The following is a 19,573-nucleotide window of genomic DNA, read 5'->3' on the forward strand; positions in this document are numbered from 1 at the left end:
AATAAGAATTAGTTAACAGAGTGGGAAACTTTAAGAATACCTGAGAAAGCAGAGAAGAAGGGTTTGCTAAACAATGTCCTTGTATCGGCTAGAGAGGATGAGGTTTAGTTCATGCAAAAGTGGTACTGGCCTTTGCTAGGAACATGAATATGCCACTTAAATGAACCAGAGAGAAGGAAAAATATTTTTTGGCAAGGTGCAGGTAATTGGACAGATATCTTGGGAGTCTGTAGAATTTTTCTTCTGATTGCCATTCTTTTTCAATAGATCAGAAAGCAAGGCCATTAAACCAAGGGGTTTGAAGAGAGAGAAGACATGAAATAGTCAAGAGAAGTGAGAGTGTGAATGAACCAGGGAAATATCAAAGGATTACTAGGAAAAATAACAGACCACTTCAGGTGGATTTCATGAACTGAAATTGAAAGATGATGACAGCATGGCTGTATTTTTCCCCTTGGTCACATTCAGCAGCTCAGGGCAGAAAACAAGAGTTTAGATTTGAGTAGGGATTTAGTTTAGGAAAATAAGGAAGAAATGGAATGGGGGGCAAAGTTACTGAAGTTATATGCATGGGAGTGGCAAAAAGATTGACCGTGGCATTTAATCTAGCCAGTATGGAAGCGAGGACACAGGATGAGGTGGTTAAGGTTAGAGAATGGTGATTAGGATCAATGGACTATAGATGCAGTGAATTCGATTTGCAGAGGACTTTTGTGACTAGACAAAGTGAACTGGAATGAAAGAAGTGGTGTTCAAAAAGTATGTTTGAAATTGAGATAATTGAGGCATTGCGGTTATTGTTAAAGATGAGTTGTAGCATGTGACCGCGAAAGTGAGAGTCTGGGAGTAGGCTGGAGGCAAGATCACCGGAAGAGATTCATGCCCATCACAAGGAAGGTCATCTCAGTTTGCAATTCAAACCACTAGTTCTATCCTTGAAGAACAAGCGGCTATTTGTAAGAAAGCTAAGCCTCAGGATCTAATAGTAAGAGTGTGTCACTCAGGACAAGGTCCTAGGTGAGAATTCAGCTCTGGGAGTCCCTAGGACCAGGTCACAACCACGGCTGCGCGCGGGGTCTTGGGTGTTGCCTGGCAACCAACGCCTGCCCAGGCCTAGGCCAGGAGTGGGTAAGGGGAGGGCCCAGCCTACTTCCCGTCTCCGTACAAGTCTGCTCTGGGGAGGGTGTCCCGGGGCTGTTAGCCACGTGCTGAGAGGCGGAGCAGGCAGTTAAGAGACCCACAAACTACCTGGCCCGACCTGAGGACAACAGCCTGCGGCGCCATGAAGAAGCTTTTCTGCTTCCGGAGGAGGAAGGGAAAGCCCCACAGCCGTACCTCCTCAGACCTGCCCATGGGCTTGGGCTACGACCTTCGAGACAAGGATTTAAAGAAACTTCACAAAGCTGCTTCAGTAGGGGATTCGGAGGAGCTGAGGAAGTATCTCCAGCTCAAGAAACTTGATGTGAACATGCGGGACAAAGAATACAGGTGACCAGAGCTGAAGAGCCGGCGGGTAGGGGGAAGCAAAAGTTCAGTTTGCCAACTGGAAACAAGCCACTTTCGGCTGACTGACACTGGTGGTCTCTTTGGGTTTTACAGAGCAGAAAGATTGGTAACCATTGGCAGAGTCACACTCCAACTCTCATCTTCTTATTTAATTATTTTTAAAGTGCTTACCTTGGTGTTTGAGGGTGTTTTTGCCCTCCCTGATTCTGTCCACTCCTCCCACGACCTTAATCTCCACCAGCACTCCAACCTTTGCCCATCTTGGTGTTTGCTCTTGTCCCCAGCCATGTAAAATTTACCATTTTACTAATAGAAGCATAGGAAAAGCTTAGATGCGACCACCAAGAACAGTGGTTATTAAGATTTTAAGACTTCAAAACAAGTAACTTTTTTAAACAAAAGAAACTTGTTGACTTTATTAATATTTAACAAACTTATTTGGACAGAGGATAGTTTTTTCTTCTTCACTGGACATTCTTTACCATCAGTTAGCTTAGCTCTGAATTCATCTTGTGAACAAATATATACTGCAAATATATGTAATAATTATATAAACTAGGTAATGTGTTAGATTCTGGGATAATATGGTGAATAAGCTAGACAATTTAATAGCCACATTCATTACCATTGAACTTTCAAGTCACAAAGGTTCTTCATAGTCGGAAGGGGCATTGATACACTGCAGTGAGCTATATAGCCTCTGTTACACCATTGACTTTTCTTCAGTTACAAGAGACTTTGAGAATCTCCAGTCTCAGAGCTGCTCTTGAGCTGGGCTTGAGAGACAGAGGGACTTCCCATGTATTAATAACTGAATACCCAAGTTAGCTCTATAACAAGTACAGTTTATAGGATCTATCTTGGCATACTTGAGAGCACAATGGCTGCTTTAAAACAGGCATTGGAACTAATTGTTGAATCAAAATTTAATCTGCCAAAAATATGCAAATTTTATGCTGGCCAGTAGCACATATTGTGCTACTCACATATTGTGTATATTCATCTGCTTGATGATCTCCCATAAGTCCTTTTAGCTATCTTGGGCAGCACCAGAGCCGTTGGGGCACTGGACACACAGATCAACTCATTTCCCTAACAGGGAGAAGTTGAGAGCTGAGATTTTTCCTGCAATTGCTTTTTGCTGAACATGGGGTAGGATCAATGTGTCTACCAGCTCAAGCTGCTACCTCTGTTATTCCTTTGGCAACTAGACTGTGCCCAACCTGTCAGTGCTTCAGGACTGGGAAGAGTCTCTGGGGAGCCCCCTTAAGGAAGTTGGTGTGCTGGCAAGCCAAATGTTTTTCTCTCCTAGGTAAAACTGGGAGCTGTGAGTTTCTTCCTGATCATATGACACTTGGTGGTAGGAGCAGGGTCTTCAGCAGGAGGGTGTCCTGAATCTTCTTTTTGGCTTTTATGAGTCTGGTTTTGCATTCTCTCAGGGGTCAGGAGACTTTCAATTAGTTTCTGATTTTTCACAAAGGAAGTTTGTCCTTACAGTATTGCTAAATTGGTGTATTTGTTAGGAGAAGAAAGGTATAGATTTTCCTATTCTACCATGTTGCTGATGTCACTCTGTTTAACATTTTTAATATGGATTACCTATGAAAAATTTCCTCAAATTGCAGAGTGTCTTCAGAAAGCTCATCAACAACCACTTACTGCAAAAACAAAATTAATACATAATAAGAAACAAAATTATGTGTTTGTGATTAGTAATAGGAAATATGTACTATCTGTGGCTGCCTTAAAATCTTTGGGGGAATTTTCAAGCCATAGGCTATTTCATAATATTTCATCATAATTGGATAACTGGAAACTATGTGGTTAGAGGATTTATGTTCAGTTTGCTGGTAGTATTATATCCTTCTCTTTTAACAAAAACAGAGTTGTCTAATCTCTTTATATGGCTTTTGTCCTATATTACAACTGAATTAATTTATAGGGTTATGGATAACTTTGCATGACTTCATTCAGTGGTCAGTTCTCAGTCTGTCTTTGCTGGTATGTCAGTCAAATATTTGCTGTATCAGTAGTATTTGAAATATTGTCTTGTCTTTCAGAACACTAGATTCACCTGGCATTTCTCCTACTTTTTTGGACACTTCTTTTCAGACTCCTTTGCTGATTTCTTTTCATCTTCCTGACTTGCCAACATTTAATGGGTTCTACCCAGAAGTGACTCTCATTCATTCTCATTCTCTCTCTCCCTCCGCCCACCCTCCCTTTTTCCCTCTCTTTATTCTCCTGGTGAAGAGGAATATCTATATTCTCAATGACTTCAACTTCTTTTTTTTTTTTTTTTTTAGACACAATCAAATGGACCTAGCCTTCTAACTTTTTATCTCTGGCCAGACTTCTCTCCTGAACTCTAGATTTTTATATATATATATATATATATATATATGTGTGTGTGTGTGTGTGTGTGCACGCGCGTATGTATATATTATATAAATATATATAAAATATATATAAAATAGCCTATATATAAAAATATATATATATAATTTATACTTGGATATCTGAGATGTAGTGATGTGCTGGTTTAATAACTTTGGGGTTGGGAGAAGGGAAGAAAAGCCCTGATTCATAGAGTTCGTTGATAGTGGCCAATTTTAAGCTATCAATGTGATATCAACTGGCTTGTAGAATTGCTGAAAATTTAACATTTAGCTTATGAATGCCGCTAGCTCCACATCATTGATTAAGTATCTCAAACTGAAATCTCAAACACCCCCAAACCGAGATCCCGTTATTCTTCCTCAGACCTGCTCTCCTCTTTCTATAAATGCCAAATCCTTTCTTTCGATTGCTTAAGCCACAAACCTTGGAGTTATTTTTAATGTCTCTCATTCATTCACATCCTCTTTCTGATTAAACGGTAAAACTTGTTGGCTCTACCTTCGAAATATATCTAAAATATAACCATTTCTTATCATCTTCTTAACTGCTACTCTAGTCGAAGCCACCATTATGTTTTAACTAGAATTGTGTTGGCCTCTTAACTAGTCTTTGGTCTTTTTCCCTTTTCAGTTTGTTCTCAACACTGCAGCCGGAATGATCCTGTAAACTATATGTCAAATGATATGACTCCTTGCTTTCACACTGTCTAATCACTTCCCATCTCATTAGAGGTAAAATTCAAGTCCATCCAATGGCCCATATAACCGTACATGATCTTCATCCTTACCCTGTTACCTCTCTGATCTTAACTGCTACAACTCTCACTTTTATTCATTTATCTCTAGCTACACTGGCCTTTTGTTTCCACAAAAATGCACAAAATGCATTTCGAGTCTTGGGACTTGGGTTCTCTGCCTGCAGTGCTTTTCTCCCAGATAGTCATATAACTTGCTCTTTTACTTTTTTTAGGTGTTTATTCAATTGTCACCTTACCAGTGAGGACTTCCCTGGCTACTCTCTACCTACAGTGGTACCCCTTTCTGTTTACTGACATGTCTTTTCCTTCTTCCCTGCTTGATTTTTCTCTTTAGTGCTTAATACTGACTGGCATACTGTGTATTTTTCTAGTTGTTGTTTGTTTGCCTCCTTTATTGACATATTATTCATAAGAGCAGATATTTTTGCCTGTTTTTTTTTTTTTTTGCTGCTGTGTCCTCATCACCTAAAACTCTGCCTAGGTGTAGTAAATGCTTAATAAAAAATGTTTGAATAAATAAATATATACATACACACATAAATATAATGATACTGTTCAGCAATAAAAGGAATGAATTACTGATACATGCAACAGCATGAATGAATCTCAAAAGCGTCATGCTAACTGAAACAAGACTTCATTTATATGAAATTCCAGAAAAGTTATAGTGACAGAAAGCAAATTAGTGGTTATCAGGGGTTTTAGATACAGAGGGTAGGGAATGACTGTTAAGGGGCATGAGGAACTTTTAAAGGTGATAGAAATGTTTTTTATCATTATTATAGTAGTAGTTGTATGACTGTGTATTGGCCAAAACTCATAAAATCGCACATTTAAATGTTATATAGAGATTTTACCTCAATAAAGCTGAATAACAAAATTTCAAAACTATATATTAAAAAATCTCAAACTATATATTTCTATTTGAATATTTGTGTGGGGGGAGAGGAGAGTGTGAGCAAGAGAGAGAGAAAATCTGAAAAGATACTAAAATTAAATTTGATAGTTCTGAAAAGAGATGAACTTTGGAAAAGTGGGTAGAGTAAGATGGTCATTGGGTGCTGCTTTGTGCTGCTCAAAGTTTTTAAATGGTAAATTACAATGTTTTATATAATGTTTAATAGACTTATTTTTAGAAGCATTGTGTTGAAGGTCTCTGATACTTCATGTGCATATTATGTGTATATTAATAATGGCCTTATGGAAAAATATTGTTAAATATGTTTTCTATTAAAAATAATGATACTACAAGTTGAAATTTCTGATTAAGAGGGTAGGGGAAACCTGTCAGCAGGATATCACAGTGACTTAGTAGGAAAAGCATTGTTTTAAGAGTTAAGGTCTGAGTTTGAGGGCTTCTCTGCATCTATATAACCTTGACCCTAACTCTCCTCATTTGTCAAATTGAAGCTACAACTAAATTAGTCTTTTTTAAACCAAGATTTGCAAAACCCTGTTTAAAGCAACTTCTTATTAAACCAGAAAAACTTACTGTTTATGTGTTCTCAATAGTTGGCTTCTATTTTGGTTTTTATTTCAAGAGCACTGTGCCTACTAAGTTTCAAAATGAATGGGAGGTGTTTAATATCTCTTCTAGCTTAAAATCACTTTTATTGTTTTTAATAAAAAGTTCAGATCTATATGTAGTCTGGTAAGTGAAGGGTCACTTCCAAATTAATATTTTCAGCCATATTACTCAAACCTAGATTAGATATGAAGTGCCCAGCCTATAGTTGAAAATAATTTAATGACCTAGTATAAGGTAGCTTCCTTGGTTACCTCTCCTTCACTTGCCCTGAATTCTGATTTATCAAGAGTCCATCAAAGTCAGTTAATAAAAGAGGTATTGTCATGATGAGACTCAATTGAAGATTGCAGCTTTCCCTGGCCCTTACTGTCTAGTGGAGAATACTTTTCACTTTAGCTTCCATAGTAATCATTTGGTCTTGACATCCATCCAAGTCATGCCTTTTGCTAAAGTTCAATTTGAGATTTGTGGGATCTGATCATTCATCACCTATCCAGGGTGTATACTGACAATTCTTCTACCAGTATATGAGAGTGAGAGACTGTGAGAAAATAGAACTTAAATAAAACAAAATGATACCAGCTTGCCTGAAACCTTAGAAACTGGGATTAGGCTTTGCAGGAATTTAGATTTCTGGTTAGATAAGTACTATGAGATAAGAAGTAACAGTATAAACTAATCTCATATTGAGAATATAATATATTGGTAAAAGTTAAGGATTTTTGACAAAGGGAATAATATTCTTTTTTTTTTTAAAGTGTTTCTCTAAGATACCTGTAAATATACTTTTTGCATTTAACCATTCCAGAAAATAGAATGGGTTTTGTTTTTTTTATTAGATGGAAAAACATTTGTATTGGCCTTGAAGCATTTACATTATATATGTAAACATTTGGACAAGTGGCTACACAAAGACATTATTTGCTGCATATTCCATTTGCAAGCTTTAAGGACAGTTAAACTAAAACTTGAATGTAAATGTTAAATCTGTATGTTCTTAAAACATTTTGTCTTTTTTTAGGGTGAATCCTTTAAAGGATGCCAAATATTCTAAGTAACTATCTTCTTTACAAGACTATTTCAAAGATTTGAGTGATATTGGGAACTTTGTAGTGTTTCATGCCTGCTCAAGAGAGATTGTTTTCAGATTTTGTGTAAAAGACCACAGGCTATATTGCTCAATACTTCCTTAGAAAGCTGAATCTTTCATGGCTATTTTATATTATTGAATTTGTGGCTGATTTCCTAGGTTCCTTGGAACATACAGATGGGCTCTGAGATTTTTATCAAGGATTTAATTGTTTTAGAAGGTTTTAGACTTCAAAGGGAAGAGTGAAATTATCCAGCAGGGTGCAGTAGCCACTTTTGGAAGACCTGTTGGGATTTACTAAATGCCCTTTACTTTCTCTTAGAGATGGTGGGGTGTGTGTGTGTGTGTGTTGTAAGTTAATTAAAAAGAAAATGAGTTGGAGGGAAAGATAGATCTAAAGTTTGGGAGGAAACTACCAAACTTCTTTGGGACTAAATTCTTAATATATATATAAAGGCAGATGTAGGAGACAGACCCAAATGTTTGCCACAATTTGCTATGCTACTGCAGGGAGTTATCTTGTGTGGGCTTACAGCTATTTAGCCCTGTGTATTTGGATTGAGGGCTGGAAAAACTTCCTATTCCATAAGGAAGTTCATTCTTAAACCAGATTTATGGATGGTACCAAAAAGGTTAATCCATGCTTTCTTGTATCAGGATTGAGAAACCAAATTAATCATTAGAAATTTGCATGGTAAGAATGGAATCACAGCAAGGTAAGGTAGATAGTTTGGAGGGGCATTTTATTTTGGCCATGAGTCTGATGAATCATTTTTGTCTTACAACAAAGTATTCCTTTCCAATGATTGAAAAGTTTGAGTTCCTTAAATTCAGGTTATCTTTTCCATGGAGGATATTAATTAATCATGGATAACTTTTGGTTTTATTCTGTCATCCTAGCTGACCACCCTCTTCCTGATTAGTCTTTCTTCAGCTAGGGAATCATATAATTGATTAGAGCTCTGGTTTTTACATTGTAGTTATAGTACAGTCTTGCTTTGCAGAGACTACATTCAGGTAAATTCGATTAGAAATTTAGTATTTTCCAATTGTTCCAAACTATTTTTATATTTTCTTGATTTACTTCCATAAGTGGTAAGTCATATTATTGTGTATGAATTTTGATAGTTTAACTTTTTGAAAGTTACCTTATTTTTAAATTTTTGAAGATTATTTTTGCTACTCCTATGTGTCAATAACATGTCGGTTTAGGTACCCATAAAGTACTTCTGAGAACCTAAAGTGAAGCAGAGAAATGCTATCTAAGTTCTCTTGATTGGGACATGAGCTATGCATATATGGACTCTGTATTATAAAATTATTTCAAAACAAGGATATAATAATATCACCTCTGTAAATAAGTAAAAGTTTATTGAGGGCCAGTCCAGTCTAAAAACTGCAAGTTAAAATGTAATTAATTGGTATTCTGTCATACTTCATAAATGTGTGCTTCATTTCTGGTAGGCTACCTAGAGTGGCGTTATTTGAGAAATAGAAACTAGAGTAATAACTTAAAATGAGGTAGGTAGAGATCTACAACTTAGAGGTTCCATAGGCTTTGACCTTTGTGTTCATTTCTTGGATGCAAATGCCAGCTTTAATAGCGGGCCAAATAGAAAGAAACACACAATTAGGGGTAGCATGCCATCGAATAGGCAAAGTCTTTTCTTTGTCTTACCTACTGGATGCAACTCAGGTTTTAAATACAATTCCTAAATTTTATTGTGATACCTTATTTTATCATCCTTTCCAATGTATTTTTCAAGTCATTATAGTTAAGTTTTCCTTAAAGTGAAACCAGTTAAATATTTGATCTTTAAGGCATTTACACAGCCTTTTAAATTCAGTAAAAAGCAATTGTAATTACTGTAAATTTTGTGTAAATATAACTAACGTATGAATCAAACACCTTAACAATATATAATAAGTAACTTATTGAACAAATACTTATCTCTAACTTTGTGTTTTATTATATTGATATAGAACACCTTTGCACTTGGCCTGTGCTAATGGATATATGAATATCGTATGTCTCCTAATTGAGAAACAATGTGAAATAAATGTCCTGGATAGTGAAAACAGATCTCCATTGATTAAGGTACATTATAATCTTTCCTTTTCAATTTGAATGTGTTTGAGTTCTCTTAGTTAATTTTTGTTGAATTTCATTCTTTAAAACATAGTATTAAATATTAATTTATCATATCTTAAATAGTAAATTGATTACTCATCTATTCTTGTTGCATTGACAGGCAGTACAATGTCAAAGGGAGGATTGTGTTACTGTTCTTCTAAGCTGTGGTGCAGACCCAGAACTGGTGGATTTTAATCATAATACTGCTCTACATTATGCTGTCTGTGGTCAAAGTGTCTCATTAGTTGAAAAGTTGCTTAAACACAAAGCTAATCTAGAAGCTAAAAATAAGGTAGGTTTCCATTAAAGAAAAAAAACTTACATTTTAGAAAGAAGGTATGTATTTCAGACAACTAATATATGTTGAAATACATGTCATATAAAGAATGAATTTTCCAAATTGAAACTGGGAAGGAGATGAGATTATAAAAAACTGACAGAATTTTTCTTCCTTTAAAGTCTTCATCCATTTCATTGCAGATTGTAATGCTGACCTCCAAAGTAACGTCATATTTACAAATGATAATTGTGCAAAGGGCCATATCAAATGAGAAATATTTGATTCCCTTATAAGTCGATATTGATAAAAATGATAAAACCCACACTTTTTTCTATTCTATTCTCATGAATAATAAAAAGTATAGGATTGAATTATCAAATTATATTACAAGTAATCTAACTATCCTATTGAGACATTATAGATAACTGATAAATACTTTTTTTAAAAAAGCATCTAAACACTTTAGTTTACTGATATTTTATATATATGACTGTTCAAAATAAATGCCAGTTTTGGAGATTTAAATGAAACCCCATGGAAACCTGTTATGAAATTATGAAATGTGAATTGGTGATATGTATGTTGGTCATCACTTAATTATTCTAGGCTGCTATTGCTCACAATCTGAATTAAGCCTAAATTAGAAATTTAATTATTTTTGGCTGGCCCAACTTTGTTTTCTTGATCTTTAGAATCATCTTTTATTGTGTATCAAAATCTTTTAAGAGTTAATGTATATATTCAGAGGTTTCTTATAAGCACACTTATTTTTTAAATTGAATTTAAATCTGAAAGATGTGTAACTTTAGTACAGTATTTTAAATAATCATTTTGAAGTTTTTTTTTTTTTTTTTTTAGGATGGGTATACTCCACTTTTACTTGCTGTTAGTGAAAATAATGAAGAAATGGTAAAATTTCTTCTGAGGAAAGGGGCAGATGTGAATGCTACAGATAACAATCAAAGGTATAATTAATAAAGCTAGATAAGATAGCCTATAACTACAGCTACCTAAAAATTAGAAATTAGAAAAATATAAGGCCATATGACATATGATTTTGGGCAAATTACATAGACTCCCAGGATCTGTTTTTCTATTTATAAAATCAAACACTTGGACCAGATTGGTTGGTTATTATGATTAATTATTGTTATTTATAACATTAGAATCTTACACAGAAGACCAACTATTTTAGTTAAATGGGGGTAGGGGACACAAAGCCCCAGACACTTGCCTTCATGGAATTTTAAGATATATTCTTGAAAACACTAGGCTTCCAGGGAGCAGAGATTGAAAACTATTGACCCAGCCACTTCCTAGGGACTCTTTATCTTTAGACTTTGTGATATAATCTATGATTGGCTCACTTTTTTGAGCAGATCTGTCCCATTTTTTACATTTTTGCTTTGACTCTTTTCCTGATATCCTACATTTGAATAGTAAATTGAGAAGACTGACTTAAAAAAATGATATGCCTAAGATCCATAAATGGACATTTATTTATATCTCTTGTTCCAGAACAGCCCTTATGATTGCTATCAGTAATGAACCAACAAGTTTAGTAAATATTCTTCTTCAGCAAGATGTGGATCTATCTTGTCAAGATATTTATGGATTCACAGCTGAGGAATATGCTTCTTTTAATGGTTTTACTGTGTAAGTGATACTGCATATCTTTTAACAGTTGTTTAGGGTTTAATTGTAAGAATAAAGCATGAAGCCCAAAGTACAAAGGTGTAATAGGCTCAGCAGCAGGTAAGCAGATCTGTGGATCTAGGGATTATTGATTTCCTCCATTCCGTAGGGTATAATCAGTATAAAAGGTAAAGATGAGCCAAGTGTACAGATTAACTACCAGGATATGAGAATGGGAAGTATGTCAGGACCAGGGGTTCAGGTTTCTAGTAACATAGCCATTAATCAACATATGTGCAGTAGATTTGGGCAAAAGATGATTCCTTCACACAATGCCCTTTTATTGTCTTTAGATATTAGTAATGTAAGGATTTTATTCATGCTTTGAATATGATTGTCAATGTTTCATTAGTTAACTTTAGTATGGTAAGTTTTCAGAATTCTTAAGTATATTTTCATTATACCCAGAAAAAAAAAACAGTTTCATTATGAACATGAATTTCTGATTTTTAATAGTTAATGAGAAAACAAGATACAATGAATAGAAATTTAATTTATAGCAAATGAAGTTAAACATATAGGATTTTTAAAAATAATTTTATTTTAAGAACAATTTTTAATTATGCATAGGTAGTTTTGGTTTATTGTTATTCTACCTACTTTATTCATATTTTAGCAATACTTTTTATCATTAATTCCATATGAAAAGCATAAGTAGGGGGAAGAAAAATAATCAAATACATACATACAAATGTTTATTTTTAAAGTCTTGATTGATCTTTACACACTAAAGAATTCATATTTTATTAAATGAACCATAATTGAATACAGTATTTTGTTCTTTGTAATATTGAACATGTGTATCTTGTTTTACCTTACTTTAATCGAACCATATGAATAAAAATTTAAATAAAGAGATAAATAACTGGTGAATATTCATACTATAAAAGGATTTTTTCCCTCTATGAATGAGATCCCAAACGATTCTTCTTAAATCTGAAATTTTCACCATCACTTAAAAAATTTGGGTATATGAAACTAGGAGACACATGTATCTGTTCAATAATCTATCCATTGATCAAAAAACAGTACTATATATTTGAAATAACTTGTTTACATAAATAAGTTTTAAGAAGCCATTATTGGGTAGTTTGATGGGAAGGAAATCTCAGAGACTTTTTTCATCTTCCCCAAATGGCTTTTAGGAATTCTTTTTGTAGATTGCTCCATCATTAACTGAAGAATAAATAGGAGCATGTTGACCATGAAGTTTTTATCCTCTCTATATTTTAATTTTTTCAATTTTGAAAATTCTAAGGGAATTACGTTTTTTCTTTTTTTCAAAGAGGTGAAAGGGAAGAGAGGTAGTTTCTCAATGACTAAGCAATTACCTATAAGATGTGGGAATGATCAGCGTTTAATAAAAATTGGAAATGACTCTTGCAAGCTACGGTCTAATTCTTCCATTCCTTTTCCTGTATTTTGTCCCTCCATGCAATGGGACCTAAGCTTTCTGTGATTGTGACTTTTGTTGCTGAAGCGTCTGTTGCCTAACATACTTAAGCAGCTACCTGTGTTTAATGGGATTATTTGTTGGTGCTCTTCCCTAGTAAGTAGGTTCTGTGGCTTACTAAAGTGGAAGTATAGACAATGTTTCTTACATAGTTTTTAAAAATAAGTAACAGTGTCACAGATGAGGGAATTATATTTAGGCATTTATTTTACAGTTAGCTTTAACACATACATTTCCTCATTCCTTTCACTGAAATTCTGAAACCTTATGGCTGCTAATGAGTTACTAGAATGGGCTCTTTTCAGTCTCGGAGAATGGTTTATTCTTCACTGGGTGTGTTTCAGTCTCTGACTAAGTTAATTGTCTTCACTTTGTTAATTTACTATTCAACCCAACTGCTATGAGTTGAATTTTGTTCCTTCAAACTTCATATGTGAAAGCCGTCACCCTAGTACTTGAGAAGGGGACTATATTTGGAGATATATAAGTTTAAAGAGGTGATTAAGTTACAGTGAGGCAATTAGGGTGGGCCCTAATTTAGTCTAGCTGGTATCCTTACAAAAAGAGGAGATTAGGACATAAAGAGAAACACCAAAAGTGCTCATACTCAGAAGGATGACTTAAGTGAAGGAGGACAGTCATCTACTAGATGTGGAGAGGCCTGGAACAGATTCTTCCCTTATGGCCCTTAGGGGAAACTAACCCTACCAGCACCTTGATAAACTTTCAGCCTACAGAACTGTGAGAAAATAAGGTTTTGTTTAAGCCATTAAGTCTGTAGTGTTTTGTTATTGCAGTCCTAACAAATGAAAACACCAAGTAAAACATAAAGCCATTTCTTCTATTTTGTTAGTGACTTAAAAAAAATCATATTTGTGATAGCAGAAAGAAAAGAGGTACCAGAGAATGGGAGTACATGGAATTAAAATGATGTCTGTTGACAGAGTTGACTTGAGGAGAAGCTTGAGGGAGGAACTGACATACTTGGGAAGGCACTGGACAGTGCCTCAGTTTTTTTTTTTTTTTAAATAATTATTTTATGAATTAAATTTTTGTGATTGCTGGAATTCATACATAATTTCTCTTTATGGATAGATACTATCAATTAATTTCTAATTATGGAATGAAGGAAAACAGCAAACAGATGAATTGTACTAAATAGATAACTTTGGACACTACATGTGATATCAAAGAACTGAAGGAAGGTAAGAAAATACTGAACAAGTTTTTCTTGTTGCTTTTTGTTTGTTTGTTTGTTTTAGGAAAGGAAACAAGCTTCTTAAATTTGAAATTGAAATTTTCTTATAATTTGAAATGCCAGATATTTTTAATAACTGTTCTTAAGAATATTTGTGATTAAAATATCCTCATACCTCTTTTTAGTCTGTTGACTAAAAAGGTAAAGGTGTGATGTAAAGATATACTGAATGATTAAGATCTTTTTTATCTGTAGTCTCTTGACTAGTTATAAAAGACAAAATTTTGCACATAGATATTTTAATAGATATAAAACTATAATAAAATTTTTATAAAAATACTTAAAATAAGCCCATTTGGTAATGGTTAATATATACCAAATCTTACATAAAGTTTAAAATTAAGTAACACTGTGAAGAACTAAATTTACAATGCATCAACTAAAATAATTTTTGGTGTTCATTTTCAAAAATACATACAATTATTTTAAGTCTGTAAATACATAGCCTTTTTTTGGGTGAATATGTCTTACCCTGACTTTTTTCAGTTGGATTAAAGAACAATTCTTAGAGCTATCCTCTGTATTCACCAGCAACCACACTCCTACACAACCATAAACAAGAAAAAGTTAGGGCAAAGAGGGAGCATGGAGGCAATAGGAGATCATATAAATGTCACAACTGTTCAAACCTTCTCTATCCTCCAAGTCTATAGTAATGATGCTTACAACTATGCCTAGCCCTATTGACTACAGGTGAATATACTTAAAAGAGAATGTCCCTGAATTCCTCTTAATCTATACCCTTATTTCCTCCTTGTCTACTCTTATTCTTTTTGAAATGTCTACACAACTATAAAAAGTAAAGAATTTCTATGTTTACATGTCATTTCTTCAGGGAACTAAAGCAGTAGAAACTATAGAAATATTGTTCCTACATTTTGAGTGTATCCTGAGGGTAAACATTTAAAACCACCCGCAGTAATTCTATACTGCAATCTATTTTGCCAATTTCTTGCAAAATGTTAATCTTTATATGTTTTAAAACATAACAGAAATATTACATCAAGAAAATTACCAAAAGACACAGCAAAAGATGGTAAACTTAAAAAGTTCTATTACTGTCAGATTCAAAGGGGACAACTTAATAATTTTTATAAAAACAACTATAGAATAAAGAAGTATCAATGCTAAATTATTATTCTGTTGTTGCTGAGGCATAGAATTGAAGAAATATACTTAGGAGTGAAAATATTTAAACATAAATGAAGACATTACAAATATCATTTGTTTTCTAGATGTGCAACCATTTCTGCAAATCCTTTGCTGATTCCTTGGATTAAAAAAGCATATTTTAAAAGAGCTATTAAGTGAACTATCACAACATTTTTGCTGACTACTCATTTGAAGAAAAGTTTGTTAAATGGAGAAGAATTTTTTTTTTTTACCTTAGAAGGCGTAAACATCTGTATCATGAACCATCAGCTGAAAAGATAGAATTCGTGTTCAGTTTATAGGCAGAGAAAAATTTGTGGTTAAAATATTGAATGAGATACTGGTGAGAGTAAACTGTGTTATGCATGTATTGGAACATTTAAATAAAATAAAAATACTAACATCTCAGCTACAAAATGGAGGAAAAAATTATAAATTATCCTGTGTAAATCAAAATTCTCTTTTCTTTGCAAGTACTTTCATTGACAAAGCCTTTTTGATTTTTTTGCAATACAACAGTACTTTAATACCTATTCAGGAAACTTGGGTATTATATTAATAGAAAAGAAAGAAAGACAATACATAATCCAATGCCTCATTACCCAAATGAAACATTTATTAAATTTTTGGCATTGTTTTTTAGTCTTTTAAAATTTGCTTATTTTTGTCAAAGAGAATGTACAATTTTACATTTTTCTTTTTAAAAACACGGGGCATTGTATGCAGTTTTCCCTGTGCTCCTTGCTGTAACTTAAACATATTAAGCATGGTCTGGCTTCAGGACTCTTCCCTGGAAGACTCTTCCTTTAGCTGTTGCCTAAGGACAGCTCCTCAAGGGACCCCAGAGGCCACTCTGTCGTTCTGTAACTTCTAATACATTACTGTCTGTTCTTTTCCTCTTTGCCTTTTGGAATGCAAGCTCCATGAGAGCTTGAACTTTGTGTTCCCTACCACTAGTAAAATGCCTGATATATGGCAGATATTCAGTTTGCTTAATTCATAATAATAAAAACTGATACTTGTCAGCCATTGTTCCAAGAGCTTTACCTATCTTAACTCATATGATCTTCACACATTCTTGTTGAAGTAGAGAATACCATATCCTCATTTTAAGATGAAGACATTGTGGTACAGCATAGTTCAATGACTTGTTCAAGGTTACTGAGATAGGAAGCTGGAATATAAACTCATGCTCTGTGAATTTGAACCTTGCCAGTCTAATGACAGAATTTGTGCCATTAACCAATATACCACACAATCTCTGTCATGAATGGATGAATATATATCATCCTTGTAAACTCTCTTTTTAAATGGCTCAAATGGAAGATTTTAGTATTATTTGAAACTTACTTAAACCACTCATTCATTTAAATATATTTAACTCCTTTCTAGTGCTAGATAATATTGAAGAGCTAAAGTAGAAGAAAAAATCTGCCAATTCCTGACATCAAGTCAACAAACACTTAACTTCCACTATGGTTTCAATCAGTGATTCTTAACTGAGAGCAATTTTGCCCTCCCAGAGGACATTTGACAATATCTGGAGAGATTTTTAATTGTCAGGACTGGTGAGCAATACTGCTAAATAGCCTACCATGTGCAGGACAGCCCTCATATGTAATTAGCTGGCCCAAATGTTCAATAGTGCTGAGGCTGAGAACCATGATCTGGATTCTGTGTTATATGCTGGGGAGTAAAGTTGAAAAAAAGATATTTTCATATTCTGTGCCTTCAGTGATCTCACAAATGTTTAGTTTTCCCTAAGTCTTTCTCAACTTGGTAAATGAGAGTCAGAACATGTGTAGTGTACCTTTACTGTTAGCAGAGAAGAAGGGAGTGATAAATTACCTGGAGTAGATTAGGGAAAGTCAGAGTAATTACAAAAAAGAAACTCTTTGGCCAGGCTTGAAGGATAAGTAGGGTTTTTCTGGGTCTTCCAATCAAAACTTATACAACTATGATAAAAAAAATTAATTCATATTAAAGGCAGAACCACACATCCAAGAATCTGAGGGGGGAGAAAGAGGTCATTTGTGGAAGTCACCACGAGGTTAACACTGGTGGGGTAGATAAGATTTGAATTGGGTCTTGAAGACTAGGTGGAATTTTTACATGGGGTATCTAATGAGAACTTAGGTGGGACAGAGAAAGGACTTTATGTATTTTATAATTGAATTTCTGTTGACTACTCATTGGGGAAAATGTGTACTCTGAGATGGTATATTGTAGTACAGATATAGTGCACAGATATTTGACCTGAGTTTAATTGCCAGCACAGCTTCTCCATTACTGAGACATCTCTAGGAGCATTTTTGTGAATTCTCTCAAGTATTTCAACTCTTAGAATATTGTCAAATTGAGAATGTGTCTGGTAATATCTAAAATAGAACACATTTACTTTTCCTTTAAGAAGTTTGACAACAGGAAACAACTGTTTAATACATACTCAACTTCAGGTAAACATTTAAACTTCTTTAAGCGATCATATAAATAGACTACTTTTTCCACTCCTGTGGTCAGCTTGGAAGGAACACACTTCTTGATAAATGAAGTCCTCAAACTTGAGTTCTCCTTCTTTCCCTTACTAATTTAGGCTTATGTCACAAGGTTGTGCAAACTTAGTACACATTCTTGGAGGGAGCAAAGCTGGCCAAACCATGTGCTTTGACACAGGTCTGTGTCAAACAAAGAAAGGGCACATTTTTCTAATTTTCAAAGGTGCATGGAAGTGACAGGATACTTTTTTTTCTAGCAGAAGCCCATCACCCTCTTGCACTCTTGGCATCTTCCCTGGGGAGAGTATGGTTAGATAGCGGCTACTTCTTCAGCCTGTGTCTCAGAAGGAGACACACATGGTGGAGATCTGAACTCAAGCCTAGCTGATGTCAGGAACCCAGCCAAGCTGGGCAGTGCCACAGTCAGTACCCATAAGTAAGAAGTAAATGTTTGTTGTTTAAGCTTCTGAGATTTTGAGATTGTTTCCTGCCACCAGCAAAAAGCTAATTGTGGGAAGAGGGCCACAACATATAGCTCCTGGCATTTCATTCACACAGTCCCAAGAAATGTACTCTTTGCCCGGTTCCTGGATTCCAGATCCCCCTGTTCCCTAATTTCACACAGCAGCTCAGTGCTGCACTTCTCACTGGTCTCTTTTATCATGCACAGTTGTTTTCTTTTTGCCAGTGAAACTTGCAAGAGACTTGTCAATTCCACAGTGTTCATCTCACTTGCACTGTGCATATTATAGGGGTACAAATTTTAAGGTTTCAAACAATGCCCTTGACCTCCTTCCCCCACAAGTCTGAGCTTCAAGAGTGACCATCCCCCAGACGGTGCACATCTCACTCATTATGTATGCATACACCTGCCCCCTCCCCCCATCCACCCGCCCAGTACCCAATTGCTGTAGTTCCTATGTGCCCACTTAGGTGCTGCTCAGTTAATAACCAGTTTGCTGGTGAGTATATGTGGTGCTTGTTTTTTTATTCTTGGAATACTTCACTTAGTAGTATGGGTTCCAGCTCTAACCAGGAGAATACAGGTGTGCTATATCACTGTTGTTTCTTAGAGCTGAATAGTACTCCATGGTATATATATATATATACACACACACATATATACATATATATACATATGTATATATACGTATATATACATATATGTATATGTGTATATACATATGTATATACATATATATACATATGTATATGTGTATATATATATGTATATATGTGTATATATATATACATACCACATTTTATTAATCCACTCATGGATTGATGGACATTTGGCTTGTTTCCACAACTTTGCAATTGTGAATTGTGCTGCTATGAACATTCGAGTGCAGATACCTTTTTTGTAGAGTGTCATTGGATCTTTTGGGTAGGTGCCCAGTAATGGGATTGCTGGATCAAATGGTAGATACACTTGTATAGCTTTAAGGTATCTCCATATTGCTTTCCAAAGAGGTTGAACTAGTTCGCAGTTCCACCAGCAGTGTAGGAGTGTTCCTATCTCTCCGCATCCACACCAGCATTTATTGTTTGGGGACTTTTTTATAAAGGCCATTCTCACTGGAGTTAAGTGATATCTCATTGTAGCTTTCATTTGCATTTCCCTGATGATTAGAGATGTTGAGCATTTTTTCATATGCTTGTTGGCCATTCTGTCTTCTTTTGAAAAATTTCTGTTCAAGTCCTTTGCCCACTTTTTGATAGGGTTGTTTGATTTTTCCTTGCTGATTTTCCTGAGTTCTAAATAAATTATAGTTATCAGCCCTTCATCAGATGTGTAGCTTGTGAAAATTTTCTCCCATTCTGT

At 34.7% G+C, this 19,573-nt stretch overlaps 1 protein-coding gene across 1 annotated transcript; it reads left to right on the forward strand.

Annotated features, from left to right (window-relative positions):
- The first annotated feature begins 1,086 nt into the window (after positions 1-1,086).
- ANKRD7 (ankyrin repeat domain 7) lies at positions 1,087-15,670 on the forward strand. Its single transcript, XM_012740955.3, has 7 exons — positions 1,087-1,488; positions 9,265-9,379; positions 9,534-9,707; positions 10,554-10,660; positions 11,214-11,351; positions 13,939-14,048; positions 15,337-15,670. Exons 1-6 carry the CDS (start codon positions 1,283-1,285, stop codon positions 14,003-14,005), a joined length of 807 nt encoding a protein of 268 aa, XP_012596409.1. The 5' UTR covers positions 1,087-1,282; the 3' UTR covers positions 14,006-14,048; positions 15,337-15,670.
- The last annotated feature ends 3,903 nt before the right edge of the window (positions 15,671-19,573 follow it).

This window comes from Microcebus murinus, chromosome 9, assembly GCF_040939455.1.
Source record: "Microcebus murinus isolate Inina chromosome 9, M.murinus_Inina_mat1.0, whole genome shotgun sequence".
Taxonomy (NCBI): Eukaryota; Metazoa; Chordata; class Mammalia; order Primates; family Cheirogaleidae; genus Microcebus; species Microcebus murinus.